Source organism: Puma concolor, chromosome B2, assembly GCF_028749965.1.
Source record: "Puma concolor isolate L17-30 chromosome B2, mPumCon1.1.hap2, whole genome shotgun sequence".
In the NCBI taxonomy this organism is placed as follows: domain Eukaryota; kingdom Metazoa; phylum Chordata; class Mammalia; order Carnivora; family Felidae; genus Puma; species Puma concolor.
In genome coordinates, this window is record NC_141671.1 from 13,819,534 (window position 1) to 13,844,607 (window position 25,074).

At 60.5% G+C, this 25,074-nt stretch overlaps 1 protein-coding gene across 8 annotated transcripts in view; it reads right to left on the reverse strand.

The window, feature by feature from the left end:
* Positions 1–25,074, reverse strand: part of JARID2 (jumonji and AT-rich interaction domain containing 2) — a 273,116-nt gene that overhangs the window by 2,735 nt on the left and 245,307 nt on the right. For all 8 annotated transcript variants that reach the window (XM_086706218.1, XM_086706216.1, XM_086706219.1 and 5 more), the window contains 11 exons: positions 22,534–23,593; positions 19,280–19,782; positions 16,454–16,546; positions 13,446–13,564; positions 13,274–13,344; positions 12,336–12,450; positions 9,748–9,853; positions 7,800–7,982; positions 7,010–7,140; positions 6,293–6,476; positions 3,144–3,251 (listed from right to left, as the gene is read on the reverse strand). In XM_086706218.1, the coding sequence (XP_086562344.1) occupies positions 3,144–3,251; positions 6,293–6,476; positions 7,010–7,140; positions 7,800–7,982; positions 9,748–9,853; positions 12,336–12,450; positions 13,274–13,344; positions 13,446–13,564; positions 16,454–16,546; positions 19,280–19,782; positions 22,534–23,593 (2,673 nt within the window). The remainder of the gene's footprint in view (positions 1–3,143; positions 3,252–6,292; positions 6,477–7,009; positions 7,141–7,799; positions 7,983–9,747; positions 9,854–12,335; positions 12,451–13,273; positions 13,345–13,445; positions 13,565–16,453; positions 16,547–19,279; positions 19,783–22,533; positions 23,594–25,074) is intronic.

Genomic DNA, 25,074 nt, shown 5'->3' on the forward strand with positions numbered 1-25,074 from the left:
CTCTCAACGAAGGGGAGATGATTAACAAGCATCCTTAAAGTCAATCAAGGGAACCATTTTACTGTCGGCATCAAGTATGTATTTGTAACCTCAACACCACTCAGAACCACGCAGTTTTACGAGAAACCGTGGGGGGAAATACCAAAATGGCATATGGCCAGACCTTTCAGAAGCACCTGCTCTGGACCAGGGTCAGCGGGAACCATGTGGACACAGGCGGGGGTGAGGGGGGGAGGGGGGGTTGCTCATCCTTCACTCAAAGGCCTGGGGGTCACCTGAGTCTGAAGCTGGCCCTCCTGCAACAGGAGCCTCTCCTCACGGAAGTGGAAGGTGTTAAGGGCGAAGAAGTGAAAACCGTGTGGGAAGAAAGTGAAAAGCACCCTAGAAGCAACAGGGCCGCCCGTTCGTGCAAACGCTGTCTGTGGCCATTTTTTCAAGCACTTACGATAAACTTGCTAAACGAAGATAACTAGATGAGCTGCTTTAAAACCTGTGGCTTAAGCTTTCGTGGCAGCACGGGCCGGGCAGGGCCCTGCCTGCGCCCTGCTGCTCCCTCGGCCGGCCGGGGGGGCTCGGACCCGGGATCTGTGTGCCCCAAACACCGGGCTTTCCAACCAGAGCTGCGGTGCCCTCACAAGGCACTTCTGAAACCCAGCCAAGAACCAGAAATTACAGAGTTAAAAAGCACACAGCTTATGGGGCACCTGGGTGGCGCAGTCGGTTAAGCGTCCGACTTCAGCCAGGTCATGATCTCGCGGTCTGTGAGTTCGAGCCCCGCATCAGGCTCTGGGCTGATGGCTCGGAGCCTGGAGCCTGTTTCCGATTCTGTGTCTCCCTCTCTCTCTGCCCCTCCCCCGTTCATGCTCTCTCTCTGTCCCAAAAATAAATAAACGCTGAAAACAAAATTTAAAAAAAGAAAAAAAAAAAGAAAAAAAAAGCACACAGCTTAAAGAAGGAGCGGATTCAGATTCTCATTTACTAAAATTAGTCCAATGACAAAGTAGGCGGCTTCTATGCCCTTTTCTCTTACTCATCAAAGTGATTAAGCTTCACACAGACCCTACAGACGGGATTCTCTGTCCCATATTCCGGTCACAAAAGACAATGGGCTACAGATGGAAGAACCCAGATTTTGTAGAGCCTGAAACCCTGAGGGCGAAGCCCCCCAGCATGTGGGCGGCACCGCGTGGGCTGACCGTGCTGTTCTGACTCCCCGCTGAGGGTGTCTTTGTCCCGGGCTCTGACGTCCGCGGGTACAGCGGAGCAGCAGGGCGCGCAGGGCGGTTATGCCTTCACGACACACACCCTAAAAGCCAGGCCCGGATCTATTCTCAGTTCAAGCTTATTCCGCCAAAGGCTTATTACCCCCACCGACCCGCAGCCTGAGCCCCCACAGATGCGCCACCACGCCCTCCGGAGTCCTGCCCGGAGCTCAGACGTGTGATGCCAGACATGGTTACCTCACCCAGGACCCGCCCCCACTGAGATCTGGGTGCGGGGGCCTGCGGGACAGAGGGGCCCGCGGCAGATACAGCCCTGGGGGCGGTGCCCTGCTGGGGGCCGGGGAGGGCCTGGTGCAAGGGTGTGTGCAGCCACCCAGGGTAGGGGACACAGCACCACAGTGATCTGAAGGGTGACCCCCCCCCCCCAAGAAATGTTCCGGGTCAGTGAAGACGTGAGACACGTCCTCCAGTCGCCGCGCAAGCGACTGCCCAGCAGCCCAAAGCGTTCATGCTGGACGTGCCAGGAAGTCACCGAGGCGCGGGCCCGCTGCTCGCTGCAGGGACAGCCCTGGCCCAGTGGCACCTGCTCTCCGTGCCGGCTGACGGACACCACCAACCGAGCGCGCGAGCGAGGGCTTCGGATGGAGTCTGCCTCTGCAGACGACCGGGGACTCAGCGAGACAGGGGCCATCAGGGGACCGTGAGGCGCGACGCCCCGGACCAGAGCGGAAGCACAGAAGTGGCGAGAACTGGCTGGACTGGCACTTATACAAAGCTGGAACGGGATCTAGGGAGCTGGATGCAGAAAGACAAGACTTCAGGTTTCAGCCCAGGGCCCTTGGGTGAGGACCCAGAGCCGCCCCCTGGCCTCGTGCGTGGCAGCCCCGCCGGGAGCCCAGCAGTGGCTTGTGTCAGATGCTCCGCGTTCTTGACCTGATGTTGGTTACATGGAGATGAAAGATGCTGGGCACGGTCTGCAGCACTTCCAGGAGTGACCCAAGGCGTCCGTGCCCCCACACGCCCCCTGCCCCCACCCTAGCCCCGGGCAGATGGCACAGTCACGAGGGTCATCGGCGCCAGGTGTCGGTCTCGGCAGACCCCGAGCTCCTCCTCGCACTGACCCCCACCCTGGTGGCTGCTCGCTATGGGGGTGACCGCGGCAGGCAAAGTACACCGCTATGGGAGGTGGTGGCCGAGGGGGCTCTGCAGGGCTGCAGCGAGGAAGGCTGTCTGGCCCTGGCCCCAGAACCCTAGAATCGGGCTTTTCCGGGAAAACCAGAGACAGCCTTGGCTCTGAGGCCCCTGAAGCGGCCAATGCTGCTCACAGGGGGCCCCCCCGCCCAGAGAGAAGGGAGACAAGGCCCTGATCTTCCTGTGCTGTCCGCACCACGGCCTGTCCTTCCCTTCCCTCACCCCACCCCCCACCCCGTCTGCATCTGTCTCGCAATGGACATGCACAGGTGGCCCACCGTGCCCCTGGATCTGAACCCTACCCGGAGGGGACAGCACAGTCCCTCATTTCCTCAGCAGCCTAGCCAACCAGTGGGGCCAGCACCCAGATCCCGCCCCAGTAAATGGAGGCCCTGGCGGCCACTGGTGCTGATGGAGACACTGTAGGGGAGAGATGGGCCAGGCTCCCGTGCAGGGGGAGGTGGGCCAGGGGTCCCCATTAACTGGAAGAAGAAAACTGAGATAGAACGAAGTTTGTGGAAGTAAACAAATCTCCCCAGTGTTAGTTCCTAGGGCTCCCCAGGTCGGATCGGACACAGGCCGGACCCCCCCACCCCCACTTTCTGTGGAGTCAGGCCGTCCAGACAGGGACCCAGCACCACACTGGGTGCCCTCGGCCTCCGTTCACACCAGCTGTTCACCTCTGTGGAAAGGCCGATCAGGGCACAGGTCCCCCCGCTGCGGACTGACCTCATCGTAGCGGTACATCAGCTTCAGCCCTCGACAGGACTTCTGCTTCTCCACGTGGCGCAGAGCACACTCCAGGCAGAAAACCACGTTCTCGTTCTCCTGCACGACCTGTGGGAACAGCGGCGGCCGGTCCTGAGGTGCAGAAGCCATCGGCCCCCCCCCCCCCGCCCCCCCGAGGGAGCATGGGCAACTCAGGGAGGCCCGACCCCGGCTAAAGTCCCCTCCCGATCTCTGCTGCCCCTTCCCAGGACGGGGGTTCTCGCCAGCGACAGGCTGGAGGAGACAGGATGAGACCGTGGTGCCGCTGATAAGCTCTCAGGCACTGGGCCTTCCGGGACCTTGTGCACACAAACCACCTGGGGAGAAAATGTGGCAGGGTGACCGGGAAACGCACCCCGAACATTTCAGCGGCGCGATCGATTCTGCTGGTTACCCAGAGGCTGCCCCCCGCACGCCCCTGGGGGACCCGATGCCTCTGCCCGAACCTGCCCCGAAACTCCAACTGCCTCCTGGGTGATCTGCAAGCCGGACAGGCCCCGACTGCCTGCCAGCCCGTGGGAAAGCCTCTGGCAGCGGGAAGCGCACACCAGGGCCTGGGGCCCAGGGTCCCTGTAGGCGGCACAGGGCCTGATCCACCACAGACATGAAGATTTGGGGGTGGGGAGGGTGCAGAGGGACAGCTGGTGTGCATGGGGGCCCTCCCCCTGTTCCTGTCCCCTTCCCCCCAACTTCTAGTCCTGGTCTCATTTAGAAGGAAATTCGGGAAAATGCTGCCTTCACACACAACACGCCGAGAGGTTCACAGGCCTTTTCATAAAGACTGAGGAGAAACAGCCAGCCACAGGGGTAAGGAAGTGACACTTAAGGGAAGAAACCCATTGCCTTTTAAAGACACTCAGGCTCAGGACAGGAATAGACAAAAATAGGAAACCGTAAACAAAAACACAATCTTATTACTAATCCAAGCACTGAAAGTTGTGAATCAAAATAAAACCTCAATTTTTACCTATGAATTCAGGATGATACAAGCTTTCTTTTCTAAGTAACTTAATAAAGTTTTTTCACTTATGTGAGAGAAAGAAAGGAAGCAAACGTGAGCAGGGGAGGGGGCAGAGAGAAGAGAGAAAAAGGAGACAGGATCCCAAGCAGGCTCCACATGGTCAGCACAGAGCCCTACTTGGGACTCAAACTCAGAAACCGTGAGATCACGACCTGAGCCGAAAGCGAGAATCAGATGCTTACGGAGGCACTGCAACGTAGGCTTTCTTAAAACAACACTCAGGCTGCCAGGAAATGCCTCGTGACAGCCTGAAAACAAACCCACGGGAACAGGCCGGTGCCCCGCACAGAGGTCGTGACAGCGCTGTTCATGGTCGTGGGAAGTAACGGGACACTTTCCCACGGGAGTAACTCCGTTCCAACACAAGAGGGACGCCCACGGGACTATGTGGCTTTTATGAGCCATGCTCACAAAGCATTTTTAAGACCCGGGGAAATGCTTATGCTTTTCTTTCAGAGAGCATAGCTCTTGATCTTCTCTCCTTAGAAACGCCTTGGAAAAGAAAGACTAAGGCGGAAGAAAACACAGATCTTCCTGGACTTCTAAGAGGGCTACACCCCGATCGAGCCGCTGAGAGCTGAAAACCTCCTAAAGCTGAAACTGCACGTTAGGCAGCTAACCTCCTGGACAGCACGGCTCGGCCGGGCCCCCCTGACGCGTGCTCCCGACAGCAGTCTACGCTGGGCCCAGTCCCGCAGCACAAAGCCTATGTGACGAGACACCGCTGACTGTCCCGTGTGACTGTCTGAACGCCGTGCTGAACGTGAGGCCAGAAGGGCTGTATGGGGCAGAGCGGTTGTGAGAGAATCGGCCGTTCAGCCTCGTGACTGCAGAGCTGGCCGGGAGCCGCGGTCACCACTGCTCTGCGTCACACAGAGGACCCCGTGGCACATCGCGGGGGGGGGGGGGGGGGGGGGGTGAGGGCACAGCTCTAAAGTAAAAATCCGAGTACAGTTTCCACTAAACGCCTACCAGCTTTGGACCATCGTAAAGTGGAAACGTCCTAAGTTGGGAAGCATCCGTGTGCACGTGTGTGGCCGCTGTGGATGCCATTCTATCCCCCCCATTCCCCGTGCCCCCAATCAGGTAAGTCCTAAGGCCCAGTACCTCAGAATGGGACTGTATTTGGAGGCGGGGCCCAGAACGAGGCAACTGGGGTAAAATGAGGTCACAGGGAGGGTCCGGTCCAAGTAGGACTAGTGTCCTTACAAGAAGGGGTTAAGACCTAGACCCTCCGGTGAGGGGTGGGGGAGGGCACACGTGAAGAAGACCCGGGGAGACTGTGGCCGTCTGCTCGCCAAGGATCCAGAGGCCTCGGACGAAACCCACACTACCGCCTCCCGGAGCCCAGACTCGCGGCCTCGAGAGCTGGGAGGGGAGGGGAGGGGACGGGAGGGGAGGGGAGGGGAGGGACGGTCGTCCAAGCCCCCTGCGTGCGGTGCGGACTAACGCAGTTCTCCCCTTCTCTCAGTCTTCGGACTGCATGGGAGCAGCTGGGGGTCCCCCACCTCTGCGGGGCACCCGGCCGAGGGCTGGGGGACACGGGGTGAGGCGGTGTCCTCCAGGCACGAGGCCAGGAGGGGGACAGGGGTGTGCCTGATGCCCCGTGCCTCGGCGACCACGTGGGACGTCAGTGCCACGGCGGGTGTGAGCACACTAAGCTCCAGTCACTGGAGGGCCGTGAGCACCGGGCAGAGGTGCACGGAGTCCAGACGGCCCTGTGTGGGGGCGGCCACCCCCACGGGCCACACCAGCCCGGCGGCCGCTCCCCTGAGGTGTCAGAGCCCCGATCCGGCCTGGGACGGCCGTGGGGAGACACAGTGACCGACCGCACGAACACGGCTAAGCCCAGGGCTGGGCGGGCCGGGGACACCGGCGGGGCCGCTGTGGAAGCCAACGAGGACGGAAGCGGGGCGGACGACCGCAGGAGCAGCAGCTTCCGCCAGAGGCCAGGAGGCCGGAAGCAGGGCTGCTCCGCCGGGGGGACCGTCCGTTCTGACCCAAGACAGCCCCAACTCCGCAGGGCAGCGCACTGGACAGGGGCAGGGGCGCAAACCGTCCCGACCCGCGGCCGCACGCCCGGGCTCACCATGGACAGGTAGCACAGGTGCTGGCAGACCTGACACCTCCTCTCTGACGTCTCCAGCTGCAGCCACTTTCGAGGCTTTTTCTTGCCATCCGCCATGGCGCCGTTGCCGTCGTGGCTGCCGTAGCGGGCGGACGAGTGGAGGCCGGCCTCGAACAGCTGCCGCCGCTGCCGCAGCTCCGTGTCCCTGCGCGGACAGAGAGGGGGCAGGCGTCAGGGCGCCGTCGGGCCCCGCCCCCCGGCCGGTCTCCCCTCTGACCGCGGAGGACGGAAGCCAGGACGGGGTCTCGGACTTGGCGGGACCCAGGGGCCACAAGCAGAGGCGGTGGGCGACCTAGACCGCAGCGGGGCGGTGGGAGGGCTGAGTGGGGAGCACCGTGCGCCAAAATGGACGTGCGGGGCCGGGCTGGGCCCGGGGGCCGCGGGTCCCGTCTCCTCTCGGGGGCCACCCCGCCCCCACTCCCTCCCACAGGCGGCTGACGTCCTGTGAGTGCCCAGCGACACGTACTAACCCCACACATGAGGCAGCGAGAGAGCAAGAAGAAAAGCCACCACTCTCCCCCAAGTCTCCACCGGCCGAGCACCAGGTGGGCCCCGTGGTTCCGGGAGTTGGCCCTTGTCCCGCTGCCCCCCCTTCCCCCTGTGCGCGGGACCGGCCTCGGTCTGTGGCTCCAGGGCGCTACCCTTGCCCTGCTGGGCCCAGAACCCAGACTCCGTCACCTGAGCTCATCCAGAAGGGCGGAGATGGTACTGAGAGTGGGGCCGTTCTCCTTTTTTGCTTCCGCTTGTGCAATCTGGTAGAGGAGCTTCTCCATGGAGAACGGCTTAGCTATGTGGCGACGCTTCATTTCCTGCAAGAGGGGGTCACAGCCTTTAGGGCAGATCTTCCTTACCAGGCGGCTGCCGGGGGTTCTCCCTCATTTGGAAGGTGGGGGGCTGTCTGAATTCTCAAACTCTGACTTCCATCTGGATTCAACGCAACTGGGAATCCTGGGAACGTTCCTGCCCGCCTGGGAGACCGGCACGAGGCAGCGGGAAAGGTCATCGCTTGGGGCCACCAACCGCAAGGCAGGTGCCACGGATTTAAAATGGGTGCGGGGGCACCTGGTGACACACTTGGTCAAGCAGCCGACTTCAGCTCAAGTCATGATCTCATGGTTCGTGGGTTCAAGCCCTGCGTCGGGCTCCGCACGGAGGATTCTCTCTCCCCCCTCTGTCCCTCCCCCACTCGCACCTTCTCTCTCACAATAAATACACTTAAAAATCCGCACCCGCTTTTCTCTGAAGTTTTACCTTCAACTCCTTCCGTACTGTGTTCCCAACGCCGTGCGGGAGTCAACAACAGAATTCAAAACCTCTCATGATACAAACTTTCCTTTTAGAAAAAACCCCTCGGCTGCCTCTGAAGAGGTTTCAAAACTCCTATTCTGAAACTCAGCGTCACCTCACGTCAGGCCCGCGCGTGCAGGGCCGTGCGTGTGCACCCACTCGGGGGCTGGTCCCACCTTACCTTGGCCGTCTCGAAGCCCATACTCGTCCACTGGGTGGTGGCAAAGTGCACGGTCTCAGAGACGCTGTAGCCGCAGCACACTTTGGACACAAAGGACCCCGGGAAGCAGACGACAAACTGACCGCTCTGCTGCACGGTCCTGTGAACCTTGATCCCCTCCCTGCACAGCACCTCCGGGGAGATCTAGGGAGACAGGCCGGGCTCGGGGGGCTTTCCTGGCTGTCGCCCCCAACCACTACCCGCCGCCCGGAGCCCCCCTTCTGTGACAGCTCCGCCAGCCCCTCCCCCAGCGAGTGGACCGACAGGCACCCCTGCTGGCCAGGAGGGGGGGTGTCGGGACGGAAGGGACCTGCTGGCCAGGAGTTGGATGAGGTTTAGTATTGAAAGATTTGCTTCTCCTTTGAGAAAAGAAAGACACAGGGGCGCCTGGGTGGCTCAGTCGGTTAGGCGTCCGACTTGGGCTCAGGTCACGATCTCGCGATTCGTGGGTTCGAGCCCCACGTCAGGCTCTGTGCTGATAGCTCAGAGCCTGGAGCCTGCTTCGGATTCTGTGTCTCCTTGTCTCTCTGCCCCTGCACCGCTCACACTCTCTCTCAAAAATAAACGTTAAAGGGGCCGCCTGGGTGGCTCAGTCGGTTAAGCATCCGACTTCAGCTCAGGTCATAATCTCGCAGTCCATGAGTTTGAGCCCCGCGTCGGGCTCTGTGCTGACAGCTCAGAGCCTGAGCCTGTTTCGGATTCTGTGTCTCCCTCTCTCTCTGACCCTCCCCCATTCATGCTCTGTCTCTCCCTGTCTCAAAAATAAACAAACATTGGGGCGCCTGGGTGGCTCAGTCGGTTAAGCGGCCGACTTCGGCTCAGGCCATGATCTTGCACAGTCCGTCAGTTCGAGCCCCGCATCAGGCTCTGTGCTGACAGCTCAGAGCCTGGAGCCTGCTTCGGATTCTGTGTCTCCCTCTCTCTGACCCTCCCCCGTTCATGCTCTGTCTCTCTCTGTCTCAAAAATAAATAAACGTTAAAAAAAAATTTTTTTTTTAAAAATAAACATTAAAAAAAAAATTAAAAAAAAAAACAATAAAATAAACCTTAAACTTTTTTTTAAAAAGAAAAGACAGACACATAATTCCTAAGAACAACAAAGATCTGCATGGATACCGGCCTAAAAGGGACAACGGTCCCGCAGGGGCACAGCCTCGGTGAAGACCCGGCCCTGTCCCCATGCACCACTGCCAGCTTCGAACGGGGTGAATGGATACCACCCGGGTGGCTGCTGGGAGGCCTCTGGAGCTGGGAGAGCACAGGGGTGCAGGCTGGGGGCCCCAGGCCCAGCACGTCGAGGGGCTGCTGCTCCCCTTTCTCTGGGCTGAACCCAGAGTGAGCAGGGCCCTGCAGGGACGGGAGACCGAGGCGGGGGTCAGCAGAGGCCAGAGGGGACCTGAACTCAGGCGTCAGGACACAGCTCAAGGCTACAGACCCCCAGAAACTCAACTGGCCCAGGACTTCCTGAAGACAGGGTCAGAAGCCCCTGTGCTGGTCCTGTGACGGTGAACATCCCCGACCGGTAGCCCAGTCACCCAGGTGCCCAGCAGGTGGGGACGGCAGGGCACAACAGAGCCAGAAGACCACCCGACACAAGCCCGTGGCCCCCGCCTCCTAGATTGCCCGGTCTCCACTTACAGAAAAAGCAGGCCCTGAAACGGACTCAAAGGCCAGCTCGGGCCTCCTAAGACGGGAATCCCGTGCCGTCTGAGGGAAACACCGCTTTCGTAAAAGAGAACAGGTTGGCTTGCAAGGATCCCCGGAGGGTTCATTTTTCAATGTCCTCTTTGCCTCTGGGGGGCAGGCCAGCAAGGAAAGGGACTCGATAAGACCGCTCAGGGTTGGGTCCCAATCCTGAATGCCCGCTCCCGGCCAGCATCTGCGGCCCCGGGCAGCGGGGGGGACCTACCATGACGTTGCTCTCCAGCATCTGTAGCCCTGGGGTACCGTTGGCTTGCAGCAGGGTGTGGACCACATCCTCCAGCTTGTTCTCCTCCTCAGCAGGAATGCAATACCTGGGTTGTGTGGGAACACGGGCGGGACACAGCCTTGACATGGAGCCTCTGCCCGGGGAGCGCTCGCTGGGCCCACGCTGCAACCCTCCGTCCGAGAGGGGAGCGGACGCCGGCTTGCAAAGTGGCCTTGGGGGGTAGCCGGGAGGAGGAACGCACCCCAGTGACTGGCGCCCCCGCTTCCCAGGGCGGCACCGCTGCTCCCAGCCAACGCGGCCAGAACGCAGCCACGGCGGGCGAACGCACCCGCCACGTGGAGCTGACCTACGCGTGAGCCAAAAAGCCTTCAAACCCAAACCAGATGTCGAAAGCTGCCTAGAAATCAGATCCAGACACACATGCAGACGCGATCAGCCTCTGCTAAGTGCCCTAAACCTTCAGAGGACACGACAGGACCCCGGCGCTGGTCCCCCGGGCAGCTGAGGGCTGCGGCGGCCGGAACGGGCGAGGGGACCCCCGTGTTCTCCGAAGAGGAGTCCAGCCTGTGCGCTCGCCGCCTCACGGCCAAGGCTGCAAGGACACCACAGCGGCTGTGAAATCCTGGAACGGGAGCTGGTAAAAACCCAGGGGACAGAGGAACACATTCCCGGAGGGAGCCGTGTGCCAGGAGCCAGCCCGGCTCAGCCAGCTGAGGGCACAGGACGGGCGCCACCACGAGAGCCACATCAGGCAAGCTGCACAGGCAGACAGAGGGGCCAGGCCACAGGGGCAGGGGACAGCGCAGACCTTTCTGGCCGGAGCTAAGGAGCCGCAGGGATGCTGGGGGGAGGGAAGGCTGAAGACGTGGGCAGAACTTTACCAACAGAAGAATCTGGAACCTCACCATGTTACGAGGTGGGGGGGGGGTCGTCACCAGTGTCCCAAGAGGGCCCACCAGGGACACACTCCTGGAATGGTCCTGACTGGGCCACAGGCCAATGAAGCCACTGACCTCCCTTCAGGGGAGTCGGCCAGGCAGCTCACATCCTGCCCCCGATACAACCGGTTCCAAATGTCCAACCTTCCCACGGGCCCACTGGCTGACCATCCATCGCCACCGGAGTCTCTGAGGCAACCCTACCCTTGGAGGCCAAATCCTGCTTTCCAGTCGCCAAGCACCACATTCACGTTCTCTATAAATGCTGATTTCAACACCTGTGTATCCTACTCCTGACCTGTGACTGAAATCCAGGCGTTCTAACCTAAATCACCGGTTTTAAGAAAAACCACACACCATCAAGTCCCCGGGTCACATCCCGGCCTCCTCTTCACTCTCCACCAGCAGGGTTTCCGGGGATGAGGCTTCCAAAGGCCCACGGAGTCCGACGTCTCCCCACCTCTAACTCACGGCCAGGCGGCGAGGACGGCCTTGCAGCCACAGCATCTCACCGCCCCTCGCCCCTGTGTGCAGGGCGGGCCGGGTCACAGGCCTGGGCGGGACCCTCTGCTCCCCAAGCCGGGCGTGGCCACAGAAGCTCGTCCACGGGGAACAGCCCTCCAGACGAGCAGGCCGCACACCCCTGCACGCCACGCACTCTGTCTCGGGCCACCAGCCCCCGCTCTGGCCTTCCCGCAGGATGCCGAGGACCCCCCATCCTCGGTGGCGAAGCCCCCACAGGGGTCCCCCGGTCCCGCCAGGCTTCGACACTAAGCACACCTGTGGGAACGTGGCCCGAGAGCAGGGGAGTCCTGGTGCGGAGGCTGTGGCAGAGACAGGCTCCCGGGGGGAGAGCACCGGTTGTGCGACTTGGCGTGTTTTAATAAAGAATGCCGAATCACCCCCTCGGGACAACAGCTGCAGTCAGTGTGGAACAGATGTGGTGTCGGTGGCTTGTCAGGTGACAGGACAGCCTGGTTACGTGCAGTAATTTCCCATCTGCCACCGGGAAGGAAGGGCCCAGAGCACCAGCCGTGGACGGGGACGGGCGGACAGGGCAGGGTCACAGGTGGGCACCCAGGCAGCGGTAAGAGAAACCCGTGCCTCTCCCACAGCAGGGACCCGCTCCCAGTGACACCTGTGCTCTGTGGCAGCGACGGGTCGGACACCCCGCTGTAGAGATGCCAAAAACAACCTCACACCAGGCCCGGGAGAGGACGGTTTACACTGGGTGAGGGGAAGGCTGGGGACCCAGCACAACCACTCCACCTTCTGTGACACCCCTAACTGCTCTTACCCCTAACAGGACACGAAGTCCTAGAAAACACCACCAACAAATAACATCCCAGAAGATAAAACAAGGGTAAGCAGGCAGCTGACAAAAAAGAAACAGAAATGGCCCATAAGCACAAGAAACGATGCTCAACCTTGCTCACCATTCGAGCAAATCAAACCTCCTTCGAAACCTTCCCGCCACCTCAAGCGCTTCCAAGGGAGCTAAGAAATCCTGTGACTGAACCGGGGGGCACAGGACCAAACCCACACAAGCAAGCTCCCGGGGGCGGTCAGCCACCTGGTGAGAGGTGGAACTTTCCGGAACGCTGGGGCCCCCATGGCAGGCGTACTCACCAAATGCAGTCAGCACCAGTGTGTAAGTAGTCGATATAGGGAAGGTGGTTTTGGTCTCGAGACCAGCATGAGGTAGAAAAGACCATGCCGATGTTTAGCCAGGGAATTGTCACTCCTGCCAAGGGGGAGAGAGGCGTTAAAAAGGACAGCCACATGGTCCCTGAGTGACGGCACCTAGAAACCCCTGCCTTCTTCCCAAGCGGAGAGAAAAAGAAAAAAACAGGACTCAAAAGTCAGACGACACCGGTGAGAAGGTGCTCGGGAGAAGGTGCTTCCTGTTAGCTACGCAGAAAGGAAGCCAAGGCAGGCAGACACGGTTACAAAACGGTTTTTAAAAACATCTTCATCTGCGAGTTTCGGCGGGAAGCCCTAAGATGCCCCGAGGGGCAGCACACGGGGACTGTCATCCACCAGCCACGTGCCGTGGCCCGCTGAACCTCAGCTCAGGACGCCCCACAGACATGTCGACCTGAACTCCTGCGTGTGCTGGATGGAGGCAGGAAGCTCAGGCCCCACTCTCTGGGGAGGCCTCGAGGAATCGCTTGCTCCCCCCACCACCCCCCAGCGTGTGGAGGGGCCCAGCCGTCAGTGACCACAACCCCCAGTGACCACAACCCCCAGGGCACCTGGCTGTCCCTGCCCTCTGCAAGCCATCGATCACTTCTGAGCCCACACCAGCCCTAAGGAGTCAGGACATCAGCTTTGAAAATACCAATTTCAAGATGAAACCTTGGCCACGAAGTGTCTCCCCCACTTTTAGATGCTACCATTCGGTTCACCTTTGCACACTTTTCTGACTTCAACAATCCCATTCCTCTGCACGCTAAAGACCAAAGCTTCCAATCTACGTGATCTACGCCGCTAGCCTCCTGTCCCGTCCTGGTCGTTTGGGGCAAGGGGCCTCGGGACCCGGAAGACCGCGGCCGCACCAGGCTTACCAGGCACAGCACCGAGGTGACGCAGGATGGACCCTGTGTTATTGGGGAGGACGGTGAGGTTCCATCCGTGCCTGCGGCAGAGGAGAGCAGAGGGGCGTCACAGACTGGCGGGGGGTGGGGGGGGGGGACGCCGCCGAGGCCCCCAAGTGCAGGCCACAGTATCGGCCGTTACCTTGAAAACGGTTCTGATTTTCCCACTGGGAATCCGCTGCCGTGAGTGTTGGTGTCCACCTTGCCACAGTGCACGGCCACGTGGCAATCCTTCTCTTCCACGAGCCTCCAGTACTCTTGCTGTGGGGAGAGGAGAGGCCCGGTCGGCACCGCGCCGTGCGCGAGTCACGGAGCGCGGGTCGGCGCGAGGCCATCGACGTGCGGCCGAGGAGCCCGTCCCACGGGAGCAGCGGGGCGCCTCCGACAGCACAGAGTAAGGTGGCAGGGGTCGGATCGCCCTGGAGCAGACACATCCCACAGAACCGCGGACGGGCGCCAACCGAGACTTGGTCACCACGTTCAGCGAAACGCCCACTGGCAGGTGCACGAAATCCACACGATGGAGGACTCGGCCTGTCAAGGGAAGGCCGTGCAGACACGTGGATGAACCCCGAAGACCCGAGGCTGAATGCCGTGAGCCGAGCACAAAGGGACAGGCGCCGTGTGATTCCACCTACACGGACACACGGCATCACGGTCAAAGAGAAAGAAAAGAACGCTGGCGGCCAGGGGCCGGGGAGTTAGCGTTCAGCAGGAACAGAGTTTCGGTCTGGGAGGATGAAATCCCGGAGACGGATGGTGGGAACAGTCGCGTGGCAACGTGAAGGCACTGAATGCCACGGAACTGCACACAGAAAAAACGGCTGAGGTGGTTATGTTATGTTATGTGTATTTTTACAAAGTTTTAGAAGTCACTCATATGGGGCACCTGGGTGGCTCAGTGGGTTCAGCGTCCGACCCTTGATTTCTGCCCAGGTCACGATCTCGCGGTTTGTTGAGTTCAAGCCCCACATCGGGCTCTGCGCTGACAGCACGGAGCCGGCTCGGGATTCTCCCTCTCCCCCTCTCTCTGCCCTACCCCAGCTTATGTTCTCTCTCTCAAAATAAATAAACTTAAAACTTTTTTAAGTTATTTATACAAAAAGCAGGGGGAAAGCAACGAGAGGAAGGAGGGGGAAGCCGTCCCCCCATCATCCTATAAAGATCCTCCAGGTCGGCCATCTTGACAAACACACACCTTCCTCCCTTCCAGTCACGGGTGATCCTGACTTCTCAGCCCCGTCTGTGCATCAGAATCACCAGGAGTGAAGCCTACTTCCACCCGGACTGTGATCCAGCCAACTAAATCGGACAGGGTGCCAGGGGGATGTCACATGACCAGTTTTAAAAGCCTACCAGGTGACTGTAAGGAGTCCTACCCAAACAGCCAGGGGCGGAGGGGGGTCAGGAACGTGTTTTGCCAACAGCTAAGATGTGCTCAAGTTTCCCACAGGCAGTTCCCCCAACTCAGAGGCCTTTTTTGTTTTCAATTTTCATTCCAGAAGCACAGCATCATCTTCCCTAATACCTTGGCAGACCCCATTTAGCTGGAACCACACGGAAAGGAGGAAGCCTAGCGAACAAGCAACGGGTGTCACGACGTGCAGTTTGGCTCAGAGAAGTGCTACCACGAACCATACAGGCTCCACAACAACTTCTCCAAAGGGGGACCAGCCTGGAGGGGTCGAAAGCCCCAAGAAAAAATCCCACAACATTATGTGTCTGGGTTCCTTAAGCGTGTCTCCTGGAAGGGGAGGAACAGAGTCTGTGTGAGGGGATAGCTCGAGGCCCAGCCCTGCCACCGGGTGTAGAGACCGACCAACGGCCACCTGGGGAAGAAGGGGACGGCCACCAGCCAAGAGGAAGGCCCAGACCTCTTTGGCGGATCTAGAAGCTAGACAGACTCCGACTCATCCAAGTCTGGATTTTAGCAGACCTTCCCCTGGTGTTCAAATATTAGGCAAGTGCTTAGGAGAAACCAAGACTCTCAGAACGAATTCCTGAGCAGGAAACTAAAACAAGCTGTGTGTCCTTCGTGCCCCACACAGGATCAAACCCTGCGGCCTCTGAGGCCCCCACGGGGACCTGCGCTGAGCAGCCAAGGCCTCTCTTCCCAGCCCAACTGTTCACCCCAAAAGGTCCCATCGCTTTCTCCTGCCACCACATCCCACAAATGCCATGAGCACTTGGGAAGCAAGTGTGACCCAGAGTCGTGGCTGAAGGGATGTGGCTTCCGCGGGTCCAAAGCAGGGGGGTCAAGCCGTGGTGTGGTATTTGGAGGCGCCACCCCGGGAACAGAGCTGGGGCGGCCCTGTGCAGATCAGCAGAGACATGCGGCCCAAGGGAAGGACGACACTCAGGGCTAAAACCAGACACGGGGAGGTTCCCCCAATGGGGAAGCCTGATCTGCGGGGCCGGGGCTCCGGTCCTGGGCTTCTGATGGCTGCCGTGTGTGGCCCGTGCGGCCTGGTTTGACCTGGCCCGTCCTGGGACTTGTCCTGAGGTCCCACCCCGGAGAAGCCGGGCCCCTAGCAGTCAGCACGGGTGTGTGCAGAGGGGCAGACATGCTTGACAGGAAGACGGAGTCTGAGACCCGCCCACCAGCCGCTGCCCTCGACCAGCCACAGGAGCTCGGCTTCCTTCCCTTGACAGGACCAGGCGCGGGGCACCGGGTGGGGGAGGTAAACAGATCCGGTCCCTGTCCTGCAGCGGCTCACCCAGAAAGCCCCCTAATCAGCCGGGCACAGGAGGGCTCCGGGCTTCCCAGCCTCACGCTAACTCCAAGAACAGAGTTGGGAGAAGCACAAAGATGGCAATCTGCCAATCCCATTAAAGAGAAAACAGGGGAGAAGAGAAAAAGTGCAACCATGGTTTCAAGGGATTCCGAACATTCTCTTACATAAGAGACGACGGAGTGAGGAGTGGCCCCCAGGCCGGGGACGCGCCCGGAGCTCAACCCCGACTTGGCGTCTCCCCACCCCCGGCCGGGGGGAGGCACACACTCTTCGCTGCACCTCTTGTGCCCTTGAGTGAGTCTAGATTCGGTGACGACTTGCCAGCCCCCGGCACACAGACACCCACGATGGCCCCGGGGGTCCCCTCAGCACCATCGGGCGCCAGGGGGCCCGGGGCCCCGGGAGGCGCGCTCACCTCGATTTCAGCCGGGGCGGGCTCCTTGCTGAAACACATGTTCATGATATTTCTTGCTGTTCGATAAAAAGTTGTTAAAGACACAGACCTTCCCTGGAAAGAAAACAAAGACGAGAGTAAAAAGCGTGAGAAGCCAAACTGAGCCCCAACCCCACGCGAGGCCGCACCCCCGTCCTGGACCACGGCCGCTGTGTGTCCTGAGCTGACATGGGCAGAAACCACGGAAGAACGTGCTCTCCGGAGGGTCCTCGGTGCCGACCGCAGGGAAAGAGGGCCCCTCGGCCTCGCACCAGCAGCAGACGGACCCCTGCCCTGATCCGGCAGAGATGGAGGCCGTGCACCAGGCGGGCCTCGCACAGGCACACCCGTGACACACAGAAGCACACTTCGCTTTACGGGGAAGGGGGTACGATGTGGGAAGGGCGCATAACTCCCCAGTTTACCCCACCTGAGGGGCAGGAGGAGGGGCTGGGGGCCAGGGAAGAAACCAGCGGCATCCCAGACCCGCTCGGAGCTGGGGCCGGACCAGGGATGGGAGAGGGCCCGAGAGACACAAACGTCAGGCACCCTCCACACCTGAGAGCCAGCCAAACGTGCAGCCTCCTCGAGCAAACCTGGGGAGCAGAAGCGCTCTGCTCGTTCTCTGCCACAGAAGCCACGCACTGCCCCCTCCCACCTCCCGGGGAGCACCTAGTGTGCCAGATACCTAGCATCAGGGCGGCCAGCACCCTGCCCTCTGCTGCCCCCTGCCCGGCGGTCTCCACAGCGACGTGCTCAAGACGGCTCACGGTTTCGGCCCGGGAATCCCACCGGAGACTCCGTTCTCACCTCCACAGACAGGAGGTTTCGTTTTGCAGAGGCAAGCCTGGTCAGAGCTGTGCTTTTCCTGACCGGGCACGTTTGTCCCTTGGTTGCAGAGGTACTCACTGAGCACCTACTGTATACTAGGCCTAGTGCCGGGGGCTGGAGACGGAGCGGCGCTGGAGTGGACTACGTCTCTGGCCTGTGGAACCCCAGCCCTTAGTGAATGAGTGAGTGAGGGCCGTGAGCGCAGGGAGCCAGATGCAGAGCGGCAGACGTGGCTTTTCCCTAACGTGCACCCCCATAGAGCTAACGGGTTTAGAACAGGTGACAGACCCTTCCGGAGGAAGGAAAGTCAGAGCGATCGGCATGCACGTTGTGGCATCTGCTTTTGCTCTAGAGCACAGAAAGGGACCGCGTGGGGCGACTGCAAACTTCTCCAGACGTTACAAGGGAAGAACCTACCAGCCAGAGAGACAGGGCTTTGCATCACCCAAAAAGCAGAGCACCTGTAATTCGCGAAAATGACACCTGGTGCCCAACAGTCAACACCCACGGAGGACCAAGGGCTTCAGGACGCCCCCCCCGCCCCCCGGCCCTTGGCACGCACACGGCTGCTGCCGACACCCCCGTGGCCACCACGGCCAGACTGTTGTGATGAACCCTAAAGCTGTCAGTTACAGGGCACGTTTCCAGAAACCCTCTACTCAGATTCACCTCATGCTCATAGAATTGACCTTCTTAAATGAAAAATGTGACAAGTAGAAAATATCTCATTTCTGGAGTTGGCTATTTGGAGTCGCCGGATTTAACAAATGGCTTCAACCGAGAAGAGCTTTTCAAACAGACACCCAAGGAACACCCAAACATGCGCCTGAATGTATTCCACCTGCTTCCTCTCCCTTATCTCCCAAGGGTAAAAGGGTCCCCGCCCCCCACCCAGGGTCTCTGGGGACAGCGCCAGGGGATGAGAATGGGGAACCAGAGCAAAGGAGACTGAGCCCTGCCCTGATGGGTCTAGTAAGAAAGTTCTACCTAGGCAAGCAGGGCATCTTCTTCCAGAAAGGTGCACAGGACTACAGCCCAGGAGGAAAAGGAAGTGTGGCACAGGGCAGCCGGAGTGGGGTTGGGGGTGGGGGGGGGGGCTTCCCATGGGCTCAGAAAGGAAAGACCCAGAACCCGGAGAGGAGTCGCAAAAGTCCCAGGCTTCCGGGAGGGAATCGGCATCAGAAGCCCATGGAGACTCCACCAGGCAGGGCCCCGGGGCAGTGCGGGTGGGGAACGACGGGGATCCACAGCAGCCTGTCAGTGCACCATGAAACTGCCACGCCACTGCCAGGGGGGGTTCAGGGGTGGGCACGGCTCGCCAGGTGAGGGTCCCAGCTGGGATGTGCCCACCGTGCCAGGTGTCCTGCTCACCCTGGCAGGCAGCCCTCACAGGGACTCCACCTGCCTTTTGGAGGAAGGAACTTCTCAGGACAGCAGGTGCAGCCATGCGATCTGGCAGCAGAGGAGAAAACCGCGCGCGCTTCTATCTGCCAGGCTCCTGCCTCCCTCCCGCAAGCCCCCCCAGCAACTCCCTGCAGAGGCCTGCGCTGATCGCTTCCCCAGAAGGGACCGGGCAGAGCCAGGGGCTGATGGGCGGCTCAGGATCCAGACAAGGAGGCAAAGGAAGCCAGTGCCCCGAGCCCGGGGAGTCCGGCCCGACTGAGCAGGTCCCACCACCTGGAAGGGCTGGGGGTGCTCCGAGGGGCAGACTCGGCCCCGTGGGCGTCTACACCCAAGCCGCTGTGTCCCCGGCACATGGGTGCCCATGCCCCCTAATGCAAAGGAGATCCAAGGACCTGGAGCCAGCATGGGGCTCACCGGCGGTCACGGCTCACAGCGGTCAGACGTCCCAGGCCTGCATCCCGCCCGCAGCTGCACACACTGCCGTTCCGGGCGCCACCGGAGACCGCGGCCTGGCCCCTCGGGCCCGCACAGCCCCGCCCCACGGCCAGCCCCCCAGCCCCGCCGGGGGCCCACCTTGTATATGCATTTGTGGAAGTCACTGAGGATGCCCTTGTCCTCCTCCTCCTCTCGAGCCACTTCCTTTTCCTGAGCAAAGAGTCGCCGTCGGCCCGTCTTGAGCTGGGCCTGGCCCACCTCTTTGAGCTTGCTGCGGAAGCCGTTCCTGTGGGCCACGCCGTTGATGAGCCCGTTCTTGGGCTCGAAGCGAGGCAGGGGGTGGAACTTGTTGTAGTCATGCTCCGTGTGGCCCTCGAGGGGCCCCTTCCGCTTCTCCAGGATCTCCTTCTCCATCAGCACCTCCTTCTCCAGCCGCCGGTGCTCCTCCGGGGACAGGGAGTCGTAGGACAGCAGGTACTGGCAGTAGGCTTCCTGGAGCTTGGCCAGCCGGTCCTGGGCGGTTTTGGGGATGCGCAGCATGTCCGCCAGTTTGTTCCACTTTTTGAGGTCAGTCACTTGCTGCATGCCGCCCATCTCGTTAATCAGCCGGAAAAAGCAGGCCAGGTCGAGCTCGCAGCCTCCTGGGACGGGGACAAAGCACGGGGACACTCAGTGACAAGGACCACGAACGACACCCTCTTGCTCCAGCTGGTTAAGTCCGGGGCCGCCCGCTAGGTGCCAAGGATGCTGCTGGGCCCCGGGGCCAGAGCGGCGAATGGAATTGGTCCAGGCCTTCAGGGAGCTTAGTGCTTACACAAGGACGATCTGGGAGGCCACGGGGATAAATAAAGCAGGCAGAGGGGCTGGGGAGCTAAGGGGCTGCCGTCTCAGCTGGGATGGTCAGGAGAGGTGTCCCCAGGGAGCTGACAGGTAAGCGGAGGCCCGAATGAAAGGAGGCGCCCCGCCCCCAGCAGGAGCAGCATGTACCGGGGTACCCCCCACCCCCCACCACAAACCCCAAGAGTCAGGTGGAGCCAGGTGAGGAAGCAGGGGCCCGTCCCTGGAGACAGGGACAGGGCCTGGGCTGTGCTGCCCAGCTGCACCCATGTCCCAGCGATCCCCGCAACGGCTGTGACGGCAGAAACCGTACGTGTTGCGCCCGCTGTCGGTTCCCATCTCGTCCACACACGCACAAAGACTGGTTTTCCACCCCCTTGACTTCCAGGGCAAGAGGCAGTATTTGAGAGGGCAAAAAGATGGTCTGACTGTCCCTCAACCCTCTCTCTCCTGGCCCACGGCCCCCGAGAGACTGCTTACCTCAGTCTCAGGGTGGGGTGTGGGCTAGTGTTCGATAACCCCCTCGATCAACTCTCAGGACTGTACAAATGCACATCAAAAGCAAATATACTTGAAAAACGCTCATAGAGGGACTATCTATGTGGGGCCTGGAAAGCAACCTCCCTCCAGACAACAGAGGAGGAACAAAACCTTCCAGAATAACCATCCACTGGCTATTAAGGGAGTAAATATGTAACAAAATGCTAGGGAAGTTCAGCAAAAATTAGGTTTTAGGTCTTTGGAGCGTGTGGATAGATTTATAAACAAAGTGAAAGAAGCTGAGCTCCTGTGGACTCTGACAGCCTCCTGGGCATCGTGGGACCACGAGGTGGGTGCCCCGGGCAGACTGTGCGGGAACAGGTCCCCCAGCCCGTCAGACACCAGGGGAGTCGGCAACTGGAAGGTCATTAGCTCTGCTGGGTGAGATCAGTGAGGAAGCTCGCCCTCCTTGGGCAGGAGAGGCCATAAGGCGGAGATGCCATCACTCGCTTCCGGTCTCCAGCTCAAAGTGGGGAGATGTGGGGCCGGCGGCACAGTGCCAGACTTGCAGAGGCGGACAGGGAAGGGAGTCCCCTCCGCCAGCCACAGGCACTCAGATCACAGGCTGACTGGGGAGGCGGCAATCCATACCTTTGTGTTTTCCTCTATGGAGAGCATAATCCAGCAGCACCTGAAAATTTACATGCTGCTTGGAAATCGCCATTCCACGGACTCTTCACCTGCTACCGCTGGGCCCATTTGCAGGGCCGCGAGGCTTCCAAGCGGCCAAGTGCCTCCCTCACCCCTGCTCCCCGAGGCACACCTGCTCCCCCAGGGGCTGGGAACAGAGGCAGAAGGAGCTCCTGTACCGGGAGAGCCTGGAAAACTGCTTCGAAGATGTTAAGCCCCTTGCCCTGCAAGGCGGCCAAGCTCGGGCCAGTTGAGCACCCCTTTCAGGGATGGGGACAAACAAGGCTTTACGCTGCTGGGCAGCAGCAAAGACTGCAGACACACGCACCGTGGGGACGCGTCCACCCAGCCTCAGGCACTGCGTGAAGGAGTCAAGACCAAGAGAACCTACTCTGGACGAAAGGTTGCTGGCTGTCGTTACGTCACCTGATTCCCCCACCATCCCCGGAAGAACCACGGTGCCCCTTGCACGGGGTGGGGCTCAGACATCTCACCACAGCCCGGAGGGCCTGGTGCTGTTCAGAGGACACGCGGGGTGCAGCCGACACCAAAAGCTCACGCCTGCTCAGCCCGCTCCCACAACCCCGAGTCGGGATTCTCACTCAGGCATCAGTTCCTGCAGGCACCTGCTGAGAAGGTAAGGACGCCTCCCTCGCCTCACCCCTGCAGGGAGCCCTGACGGTCAATCCCTGACACGTCAGTGGCAGTTAAATGGCTCCTTTCCTCACCGCCTTTACAAAATCGGGACCCCTGAAACGGAGGCAGGAACATGCCCGTTTCACAGGTCTGGAGCCGAAAGGGAAAGGGTGTGAGACCTTCCCCAGCCGTCCCCAAAGCAAACCCAGCCCAACCCAGACAGAGGGTGAGAACCCCAGAGGGACGAGCAGCTTTCTGGGAGGAAGAGGGACCCGGGACATCGGGGGCCTGTACGTGGGCTCTGGGGGCCACGGCCCTGCAGCTGCCGGGACACGTGCTTGCACGGGGAGCCACCGAGGTGAGCTCCGCAGTGGGCTCAGTCAGCCCTCAGGAGAACCTCAAACCCGTCCCCCGATCTGTGGCCTCTGACAAGGCCCTGCCCGATCACCAGAGACAGTGATGTGTGAGGAAAGAGGAGGAGGACAGTGAGAAAACAGGCTGACCTGTGTCACCCAAACGTGCACGTGTTCAAGCCCGAGTTCCCAGTGCCTCAGAAATGGGACTGCATTTAGAAACGGGGTCTTGAAGGAGACGAGTGGGGTGAAATGAGGTGTCTGGGCGGGTCGTCAGCCAGTATGACCGATGTCCTTACAACCAGAGAAAAGGACACCAGGGACGAGCGCACAGAGGGCGGCCCGGGGGCTACCAGGTGGGCCCGCACAGGGGCGGCGGGGGCGGGCGGGCCTCACCTATGAGCGGGAGCTCGTCCATGGTGATGCCCTGAGATCTGAGGTGCTTCTTGATGCAGGCCAGCCGCTGCACGTTGGGGCCCCAGCGCCGGCCCAGCTTGTGGATGTGCTGAATCTGCGTGACAAACCGCATCTCGTCGTTGAGCTTGCACTCGGGCCGCCAGTCCGGAGGCGGGATCACCCTGCACATGCCGTACTTCTCCACCTGAGCGCGGACCGACTCGATGTAGACGAGCGGGTCGTGGAACTCCTTGGCGGACGGCCTGAGCACGGGGATCTCGTCCATGGCCGCCCAGCCGGCCCGGCCGCCCCCCTTGTCGGGCTTGGCCGCCGCCTCGTGCGGCTTGTGCAAGGGCTCCGTTTGCGAGGTAGAACGATTTTCACAGGAGGCGCCGTCCGACTTGCCGTGTGCTTGTCTGCCCGGCGTGCTCTTGCCGGCCGCGGCCCGCTTCGGCCGGCTCCTCTCCGAGCTCCGCTCGGGCACCTCCTTCTTGGCGTGGCCGGGCGGCGGGGCTCTCTCCGCGGGGGCGGGGGCCGGGGCCGCGGGGACCGCCGCGGCCGCCTTCCTGCCGGGGGCTTCGGCGCAGCCGGCCGACCCTTTCATCTTCTTGGGGGGCGACTGCGGCTTCTCGGGCTGCTGGGCCTCCTCCAGTCTCCTCTTGGAGTTCCGCAGCCCCTCCCTCAGCTGCCGCCCCCCCACCTCCTTAGTGCATGACTTTGGGTTCAACCTGCCACTGACCTTGAGGCCATTGACGGCGTGCCCGGTGGACTTGGACGCCCCCCCGAGGGATAGCACCTGTTTGCGGGTTTTTGCATTGCTACTTTCGGTTTTCCCTGAGATTGTGTGGTTGACGGCGGAACTGGGCTTGTGGGGATTGGGTTTGGTTTCCTTGACCAGTTCTCTCTTGGCTTTGGTGTATGTGACAGTCCCCTTAGTCACCGTTGCAGTGTACTTCACAGTTTTGGACGGTGAAGGTCTGACTTCGCGCATCTTTTTGGCACCGGTCGCACTTGTACCCAGAGATGACGACATTCGAGTGACTCCGTTTACCTTCGAAACCTGGGAGGCGGCAGAGGCAGAGGGGGAGAGGCGAGAAGAGCAGAATTAGTAACCTTTCCAAAAGGGTGACCTCGCGGCACGCGGTGACGAAACCGAGCTGGCCGCCGGCTCTCGCGAAGGGGGAGGTGCGGGGCCGTCGTCAAATACCGTACGCGGCCGGGAACTGAAGACAGAGAGACTGCGGTTCAGACACAGGCCTATCCTCCTACACAAACACACGCGGCCCGACCCGAGTGCCCGCGGCACAGATTCCGGGGCATATTTTCACATGCGTGTTAGGTGGCTCTTCCAGAAAATCAAGGTTTCACCATGACCACCTGTCCACTCGCCTACCAGTCACTTGTCACAGGTTAAGGACACTTATAGGAGCAAACCCCTGCCCATTTAGGGGAAGAGGGGACAGACGGACACAGGGACACACACACACACACACACACACACACACCCCTGTTCCGAGAAAAGACGTGCTCGCCACTCTGCTCCACAGAACAGCATGCTCTGCCCACAGAATTTTTAAATCTATGTGCTAAAAAAGGAAAGATACAAAAATACCACAAAAAGAAAAGAACAAGCGCACTCATGTGGCCCGGCTCCCGTGCAGGTCGCAGGCCAAGCCCAGACACGTGACTGCCAGCCCCTGGCATCCGTCTGCCCCGTCACCTTTGACACTGGGCCCCGGGGACCGCCTCGCCGGACGCACCTGACCTCTTCCACGAAGCAAAAGATGCCAGTCCCTCCTCTGCATGGGCAGAGCTGGCTTCCCCACCCTCGACAAAACCTCCACATCCGGTTAGAACCTGTCTCAGCCGGCTCGCAACTTGGACACCACAGGAATTCTATGACACATAAAAGTCCCTCTTGTCGGGGCGCCCGGGTGGCTCAGTCAATCAAGCGTCTGACTTTGGCTCGGGTCACTATCTCACAGTTTGTGAGTTCCAGCCCCGTGTCAGGCTCTGTGCTGACAGCTCAGGGCCTGCGGCCTGCTTCGGATTCTGTGTCTTCCTCTCCCTCTGTCCCTCCTTCCTGCTTGTGCACTCACTCTCTTGCTCTCAAAAATAAACACACACTAAAAAAAAATAAAGACACCCTTGCTTATAAAGGGAAACCAGAGAGTGACGGGTGCACACTGGAAATGCGAAACTTCCAGAGAATGATGAAGGCCCAGCCAGAAGCCACTGCTGGGTGCAGTGCTCTGTGACCATCACGTCACAGCCCTGTTTGCTGTGGCTGCTGCTGGCCTCTGACAGGTCACTAACATCTTGGGCATCGATCTCTCATCTGCACCAAGAGTTCAAAACGGGAACTCCGAGGTTCCATAAGCACCCCCACCCCCAAAAGAGGCCAACTAGAAATCACACAATCAGCAGGAAATGGAACAACTACAGCCATTGCTTCTCACCGGTAACCCCCACGAGGAGGTTGACTGGATAGAAGGAGCCTGTGTTCCCAGGTCAGAGAAGCTGACCGACCAGCTGTGGTCA